The sequence below is a fragment of the Triticum dicoccoides genome, chromosome 5B (genome assembly GCF_002162155.2).
Source record: "Triticum dicoccoides isolate Atlit2015 ecotype Zavitan chromosome 5B, WEW_v2.0, whole genome shotgun sequence".
In the NCBI taxonomy this organism is placed as follows: Eukaryota; Viridiplantae; Streptophyta; class Magnoliopsida; order Poales; family Poaceae; genus Triticum; species Triticum dicoccoides.
In genome coordinates this window covers 90,500,774-90,509,676 of record NC_041389.1, presented here as the reverse complement: position 1 = coordinate 90,509,676, position 8,903 = coordinate 90,500,774, and the positions used below count along the sequence as shown (strand labels likewise).

Here is an 8,903-nt window from a genome sequence, read left to right as displayed (position 1 = left end):
CATGTTATATTTATATATAGTTCGAGTATAAATTGTCATGTTTCAGACAGATTTGTTTTTATGAACCTTGGCCTCTCATATCATAATCCATAACTGAAATGCTACTAGTGTTTGCAAAATCTTTGCTAACATGCAATAGGAATAACTCTGTATGTTAATATAGTGATGCATATTAACTAAGTAGAACTGTGCCGTTCTATTAGAGATGGTATTTAGCTTGGGTTTTGTTTTTGGACTTTTGGTGCCTTTCTGAATTACAAAACTTGTACAATTGTTTCTTCTTCTGTATTCAAAACTGTACCTTGCTGGCTTGGTTATTGTCATCCCTTATGTCTCCCAGGTGATGAAATTTGCATAAATCAGGACTTCTGGTATGCATTACTATGATTTCCAATAGATAGCTTCACTATGATTTCCAATTGTTTTACTAATTGATGATTCTATCTTAATTAGATATTTGCGTACTGGGAGGTTTATGGTATTTGGTAGTGGCTTTTGGTTTGATATGTTTATTTGTTCCGATGACAATAAAATATAGAACAAGAATTGTCTAAGAAGGCAAAGATAGACATGTACATGTTTGAGCCAAATATTTAAAATTACACACAATGTACTAGTATGTAGCTGTCATTTAAGTGTGTGTTTTTGTTGTTCTTCTTTTCTCTTGAAAGTTAAGTTTATTACTTTACATGCTTTGCAAAATTCACATGTCTTGATTATCTTTGCATGGCACTTGTTTGACTATAACATTGCAGATCTACATGGAGGAATGTGTCATCAATGAGGCCGGTTGCTCATGTCATGAGAGGAAGAGAAGATTACATATGGGTGATAACTATCGTTTGTAGATAGAGCACATTTTGTGTTAAAATTAGTGATGCTCTATGTAATTTTTTATATCTTCCGAGTCTCAAATTTAGACTGTATATGCTAATACTTGAGATATGTTTTTTCTAGACTTAATATTTGATGTTGAAATGGAGCACACATTTTTGATAAACATGGTGTTGAATTTTCAGAGATATTGATTCAGTTCATGGCCATCAAATTTGATATCCAGTTATTCACTTTCCTTTCCGAATGGTGTAAGCCTGAAATAGAACTAGAATGATGTAGACCAGAAATAAATATATCGTGTTTAGTCTTATTAGAAAAGTGTAGATGTGTATTTTATGTCATCTAAGATGCACCACACATGGTGACAACAAATGTGTGCTTTTCAGTTTGCTTCTATGCATTACTTCCCTTTTATGTGATCACAACCCTGCCATGCGTCCGCGGGGCATCACGGGAGGAGGGGGAAGAGGGGGGAGGGTGACAGACAGTCCTCTCGGAAGTAGTGTTCTTGGATCTGGTGAGAGTTTAAGGGTAAAGTATTTTCAACTGTCCTGGGCTTGCTGTCTTGCCAGGCTCTGATTTGTTTTTTAGAGTTCATATTCATGTGTTCTGTGCGCTGGTGAATTAGGTGAAACAGTGTGACATACTTTTGTAATCTTGATGGTAAGTGTGGGTCTTTTGATTGCTGCTTTTGGATGAGAAGAATGATCTGGTGAAAGATTAACTCACATGTTAGGTTTGATGTAATGAACATGTGCTTCCTGCTGCTGGCTGACAATCAGGAGCAGTTTTTTTACGCCAACTCACCAGTCTAGTTTCATAGAATTCTATTGAGTTGGAGCATCCAAAGAAAGGAACTCCCCTTGAGTTGATGAAGGAAATAGATAAATTAAAGTTTAATAAGATCCTCAAACATTTAGCATAACAGAAACAATCAAGCTGCAGACACAGATAGTAGCAGGTGCCGAAAACAAAATGAGAAAATTATTAATTCATGAAAATTAAACTTTATGAAATATAGCAAGAAATTATTTAAACTGATCAAACATATGAAACGGACCACAGATATCAATGACAAAAAGGAAATAATACTTACTAGTGTCCCTTTCAGGCATTCTGATTATATCAAGGAGACTGAACATTGAAGAGGAGACTGAACATTGAAGTGCCTGATTGGACTCCCAAGTATAGTGGTCGCAGAGAAATAAATAAAATATCTTAATTTACTAGTAATATCACTGTGAATGTGACTGCTGAGTTACTTTACAAGCTGCATTTTTCTCATCTGAGGGGGAGAACACAAGCTTGCCTATGTATTGACAGATACACCATTGGAACTTAGAATCCTGAAATCTTGAGCTTCTGTAGGTGATGGTAATTTGGTACCTCGGCATGTGTAAAGGTACAGAAGAGAAATATGAATTCCACAGTTGGATACATAGATAAAAAGGGAAACGTGAACAAGAAAACCAAAACTGAAACCTAGAGATCCTGCATTATTTTTACCGAGGCAGACTGAAAGTTAACCATTGAGACGGTTGCCTGACAATTTTATCTGGTTTACTACTAGCATTACACTAAAATCTATCCACCTAAAGTACCACATGGGAAGGATAACTCTTTGAAGAACAAGGTACCAGCTCTCTAGGTGTTATAAGAAAAAAATAATCCTGAAACATTTTAGCAACCACTGTGGAACACAGGCACCAATTTCAAGCTCTACAATCAGTTCAATAACATGGCGAATGATGTGACAAGTCCAATCCCTAGCGGGAAAAAAAACGATTGACTGTCGCGGCAATTCTTTGGTGTTGGTGGGTTTTCGAGCGAAGAATTCCAGTTTGTTATCTGAGTAGGTGTAATCCTTCGTTCCCAAGCCAGAAACATAGATGGCAGGTCACCATTCACCAACAATGGCAGCCACAATTTAGCGACACAAATTAAGCTCATGCTTCAGTTGTGGTTCACTGAGTATCGAGTTGTTAGCCCTCTAACGAGGAAGGTAGAAACAATTCAAAGTACACAGATACATACGGGGTGAAAATACAGACGTGTGAACTGTGAAGTACCAACGCCTGACTTATAGTCCATGTTGTTCCTGCCATCATAAAAAAATCAACACTAAACTAGTGAACTTAATTGTCTGTTCAACTTCGTACCCCTAAATTCCTGAAGTGCAAAAAAACAAGACTGATAATAAAACATACAGAAGTATAACAGTTTAAAATTAACAGTGTACACACAGCCAGGAAAACAGCAAAGCGTTTGTTGAATGTACATGTAGCATACAAAGTTAGCCATATATGCTATTTACATGCAGATTAGGATAAGGAAATATTTATTACTGAATTAAATCAATTCTATCCTAAGAAAAGAGTAAAGATGTAAAATAGAAAATAGAAACATATTACCTCAAAACTTGCTACCCTTGAAAAATGTACTACTCCCTCCGTTCCTAAATATGTCTTTTTAGATATTCCAGTATGGACTATCTGTAAAAGGGCTTATATTTAGAAACGGAGGGAGTAGTACATATTCCAAGAGTGCATATTTCAGGAGTATTGTCGTAGCAGGAGAAAATGCACAGCCAACAATCACAAACATATGATAACTTCCCTTTAATTAGTTATCTGTTTGAAATATACTCCCTCCGTTCCAAAATAGATGACTCAACTTTGTACTCAAGTTAGTACAAAGTTGGGTCATCTATTTTGGAACAGAGGGAGTATATGTAATACCTAAGACCAACCTTGGATGTACTAGAAGTATATTTCGTAGGACTTCAAAGGTTCAACCTATAATTTCAATTTGATTCGGAGAGGCGGTGAGCCGTAGGAAAACTACCTGGGTCAAGCTGTTCTGATCGCGTCTCTTCTTTTTCTGGTTTGGGCTATGTGTTCCGATCAGACTGTGAGAAGCATAGGAGCTTTGTGGCAACCATTTCGTCAACCTTTTGTTGTCAGAAAGTTATTTGGACTGGACAATGATTATGTTCTACCTTAACAAAGCATACTGCCCACAAAATACATCCTTCTCTTGTGTCCTGCTTCGCACGTACATGACTGTTTCCTGGGACTGATAAAATCATTCTTTGTTTCCATATATCGGTACAGACCTACCATGGCAATACCAAATTGTACTCCTTTGATCAGAAGTAGTCACATATCAGAATTTGGATGATCAACATTCAGCAACTCTGACTCCTAATATTTGCAAAAACTTTTTAGACTGAAGTAGCACTCTCAGATTTATCAATGGGATGACTTTCACATCACAATTTTAGTTTAATTCAGCAAAATAAAATAAAAATTGAACCATTTCTTACCCGAAGCATTGTGCATATTCATTGTGAAGTAGATCCTGAAAGGAACGAAGTTCAGTATATGATAGGCCAGGAAGGACCAAGAAAACCACAGATGTTTGCTTGCTTCTTCTTGACTACCTAGATAGTCAGGACAAGACACTGGATGTGAATTAGCAACATACTACTAACTTAATTATACCATTGTCGAAGTGCAGCTGAGATCTTGTTCTGCTGCAAGTGCAATCTGTTAATTTGAGTTGGCATTTCCATGGGGAATGTAGGAACAATCGAACAATACATACAGAGGACGGAAATTTGACATGACTTAGAATCCATGTAGCTACTGGCATCCCAAAACACATGAACATTTAAATTGCAGTAAACTTGTTGCCTCGTCGAACTTTGTATCCCTAAACTCCCGCATAGGAAAAAAGTGCCTGGTCTACAGGGAAGAAACTTTGCCTGTCCAGACAATTCAACAAAAGGAGTGAGATGTTTGAAGCTAACAGGGAGCTCGATTCAAAAGGAAAAATACACATTCCTAGGACTGCATGACTCAAAGGACGAAACTAGCTGATATATCACTCTACAGGACATTGTGATCCTCTCTGTAATCTGTTTCTTAAGTTGGAATAAATGGCGCCTCCCTCTTGTTCATAAAAGAAAAAACATACTCCCTCTGTCCCAGAATAAGTGTCGCCTATTTAGGGACGGAGGGAGTACTATAGTAAGTTGTAGGGAATTAAAAAAATAACAATACCCACAACCAAAAACACAAACATAACTGAAACATCTTTTTCAATCGAAATGGACCAATCCTTACAGATACATTACATAAAAATAGATGACACAAACATCTTGTGCAAGTCATTTCTTATACATCTCTTAAATAGATGGCAACTAAAATAGGCTTGTATGTGAGATGAATTTCTAGACTAATTGTTAGGTAACTCTTCAATCCAACATGGGGTGTATGGAAAAGATTTGATCCTCTCCTGTTCATTACTTAACTGTTTGAAATGACCATAATCATTTGGGTATATATTCCCTAATTCTTCAATCTTGAAGCCATTCAAATGATATGCCAGTGCTGTCCACTCTGATGTACTACTCAAGAAGACAATATCTTTGTATGGGTGAAACCCAAGTATCTCAATGTCTTCATCATATGAATCATCATAATGCTCTTCATCCCAATAACACTCTTCAACCATATCACAATTGTTAACAACATTACGATTGTTGTACTTCCAATCCAATTTCTTTTCAATTATTGCTTTCTTGTTGTCTTCTAAGCAACAATGCTTAACCAAGTTCTCGTTTTCAACATCATCGTCAGAGTTCCATTCAAAAATCTCCTCAGTGGTTGCTTTCTTGTTGCCTTCTAGGAAACTAGAAGAACAAAATAGGTTATAGTTAATATCTTCTAAGATCCAGTGAAGTCGTCCACAATATCAGTGATGTGCTAGCGCATGCTTAAGGTCTTTGTCATGCTTCAACATCCACTCCATCTGACCACATGATTCATTGAGGATCCAAACTCCAAGCCAACACTCACGTTGAGGCCAAGACCTATCAAATGCCACAAAGTACACCCCCTTTTTTGATCTTACAATCTCGACATATGGAAAATGGTGTGCTCTGGTATCCACCACAGGTGGTTTAATTAAGCTGTACATATTATTAGACAATGATATCCTGCAGAATCATATCAATGTGCAAAACTGCTTTAAAAAGTGTAAGATAAAAGTGACATGGAATATAAACGAAGAAACCACGTACCTCATAATTAAATCAGCTCTACAGTGTACAAGTGCTCCCCGATAATAGACACCGTTGGATCGCTCGTAACCCACTCGCATTTCACTGACAATCCCTGTAGCACCCCCTTCTCGGAAGAAATACTTCTCCTCCCAACAACCCGACTTTGATGAGAATACATACATCTTGCATAGGGATGGTGGCCATTCAGATTCCTCCATCGAGGGGTCTACCTCATTTTCAGAATGGTAGTCATCCAAATGGGGGGTCATAAACACCTCGTAGTACGGTGATACCATCGGATCATAGACCAGATGACCACTGTACCACACATTTCCTGTGCCATCCTTGGGAGCAGGGCACGGTGGCAAAGCACTCCAGCATCGGGTGGCAGGATTAACCACCCGGTTACTGCGAAGCAAGAGGAGCCCATTGCAGTGATCATCGATGTTATAGTCACGCCAATCATCGCAGTCGTCATCCCATATAGTGCCGGCATGAGGGGTGGTGGAGGGCAGGAAACTGAGGTTGCCGCTGATGGCGGGGGCGCCAGCCACGGAGGAGGGGCGGGCGAGGAATTCGGGATACTTGTGCTCGTCGAAGTGGACGAAGAGGCCGGCGAGCGAGAGCGGGAGCAGGTCGGCGCGCAGGAGGCCGCGCGCATCGATGGCGTCGCGCCAGGCCGTGCAGACGCAGCGGGAGGCGGCGATCCAGCGCGGCGGGACGCGGCGGAGGACTTCGGCGAGCACATCCTCGGGCAGGGGCGCCGGCTGCAGCTCCTCGCCACGAGCGGCGGCTGTGTCCCCGTCGCTCGCGGCGACAGGCTTCATCTCGTCGCCGGCCATCGCCTCACCGCGATAGTACGATCCAGGGGATTTTCAACTTGGAACCCTAGGGAGGCAACAGCAGGACAACAGCGCCGGTGATGGGGCGTCGGCGCCGCGGGCGCCTAAGGCAGCGGACTGGGGTTCGGAGGACGCCGCCGTGACGATGGGGAGTGGAAGCAGTGGCGCGGCTGGTTGGGCGGCGCTGGAATCCGGAGCAAGCGAATGCTAGACGTACGGACATTTTACAGGGGGTTTACAGGGTTGAGGGGTTGTGATTGGCAGTGATTTAATTAGGAGGGCGGACCCACCAGTGAAAATCAGGGAGGGGCCAATTAGATGAGGCCACCTCGTCTGCCTGTAAAGCTTTGTATGAATGATCGTGTACGTGTAGTATTATTGCTTCAGAAATGGAGAACGACCGAATTTGTATTTCCCTTTTCTTAGTTTTTTTTTTGAGATTCCCTTTTCTTAGTGACGAAGGACTTTAGAAATGGAGAACGACCGAATTTTTATTTTCCTTGGGCTGGTCTGGACTGGAATCACCGTGCACTGCTACGAAATAATTTCGCTACAAAGATTTCGGTATGAGAGCAACTAGTTAATGAGCGCTCCTTCGGAAGCTTTACAACGATCAACGTCACTTGACGCGTTTTCAGCAGCCCGCCACGTGTCGCGCTCTGGACGCTCTCTTCGAATTTTTTTCGCATGCGGTTTAGACTTTTTAAATGATTTTTTTACGTTTCGGTTTTCCAACGGTCTTCCTTGACTTTTGGATCAATTTCTTTTTGCACCAAAAAAATATGTTTTTCTTTCTTTCGCAAGAGTTACGGTTTTGCTTTCGCGAGGGTCACGACTGCGCCTCTCGAAAAAAAATGCCTTTTTCATTTTCTTTTCTTTTCGCTAGAGGTACGGTTTTGCTTTCGCGAGAGGCACGACCATGCCTCTCGAAACCGTAAAAAAACACGTTTCTATTTTTTTCATACGAGAGAGGCATGGTTTTGCTTTCGTGAGAGGCACGGTTATGCTTTCACGAGAGGCATGGCCGTGCTTATCGGAAACAGAAAAAAGACGTGTTTTCTGTTTTTTTCTTCTTTCGTGAGAGGCACGGTTTTGCTTCCGCGAGAGACATGGTTGTGCTTTCGTGAGGGGCACTGCTGTGCCTCCTCGGAAACGAAAAAAAACATATTTTCTTTTTTTTTCCTTTCGCGAGAGGCACGGTTGCGATTTCGTGAGAGTCACAGGTGTGCCTCTTTCAAAAAGGGAAAAAACCTGCTCCTAGTTCAGCTTTTTCATCCGGTTTTTTCGTGAATTTTTTTCATCAAAACCTATCAACATGGGATCTAGTTTTGAAGATCTCGACGCGAGGAATTCTGAAAACGGTTTGAGATTTGGACGCACGGTTTAAGAAATAAAACATTTTAAATAAACGAATCTACGAAAGAAAGAGAAAACTCCTAGGTTGCGACAAGTGACACACATGCAGCGCGCCACTTGTCTCAACCTGGGAAGGTGAGAGTGATCTTTGCACCGAGTACTGCTCAACTAGTGATTCCGGTATGACATTCCTCTAAAAAAACTAATAAGTATGACATTATTTCACAAAATTTCAGAACCAAAACCAGTTTGTGGATATAGTTTTAAAAATGATAACCCATTTCTAACTAACTCTCACTTGTAGCCATATTTGTCTTTATTTTCTGGCAATTTTTTCCTAGAGTTTTATTTCAATTTTTGATTTGAATTTTTGTGGCATGATCGATTAATATTCTATCTATGATTCATTTCCTTCTTAGAAAATCTGAGACTCTTCACAATTAGGTTTTCGAGTTTAGTAACACTGTCAATTCCTCGATGTTTGTAGCGCATAGTATACGATTCTAAGGTCGGATGTCGTGCCTGTTGTGTGTAGCATGACCTATTTCTGATTTCTTGACTTGGTATATTTCTGATATTGTTCCCCAAAATTTCAACGACAAAATAGCGGTTCCGTGACCTCGCTTGCAAAATACACTCAGTCAACACATGTTCAGCGATTTTAGGTTCTCACCTATTGCAGTTGGGCACATATAGCTTTTCTATAGAAACTACTCCCTTCGTTCGGAACTACTCGTCCAAGAAATAAATGTATTTAGATATATTTTAGTTGTAGATACATCCATTTTTATCAATTTTTA

The 8,903-nt window shown here is 40.3% G+C and overlaps 1 protein-coding gene across 1 annotated transcript; it reads right to left on the bottom strand.

Moving 5' to 3' along the window:
- Positions 1-4,922: 4,922 nt before the first annotated feature.
- LOC119305225 lies at positions 4,923-7,047 on the bottom strand. The gene is made up of 2 exons (XM_037581803.1): positions 5,924-7,047; positions 4,923-5,839 (listed from the first exon to the last, which is right to left on the bottom strand). The coding sequence occupies exons 1-2, from the start codon at positions 6,745-6,747 to the stop codon at positions 5,596-5,598; spliced, it is 1,068 nt and encodes a 355-aa protein (XP_037437700.1). The 5' UTR covers positions 6,748-7,047; the 3' UTR covers positions 4,923-5,595.
- Positions 7,048-8,903: the final 1,856 nt, after the last annotated feature.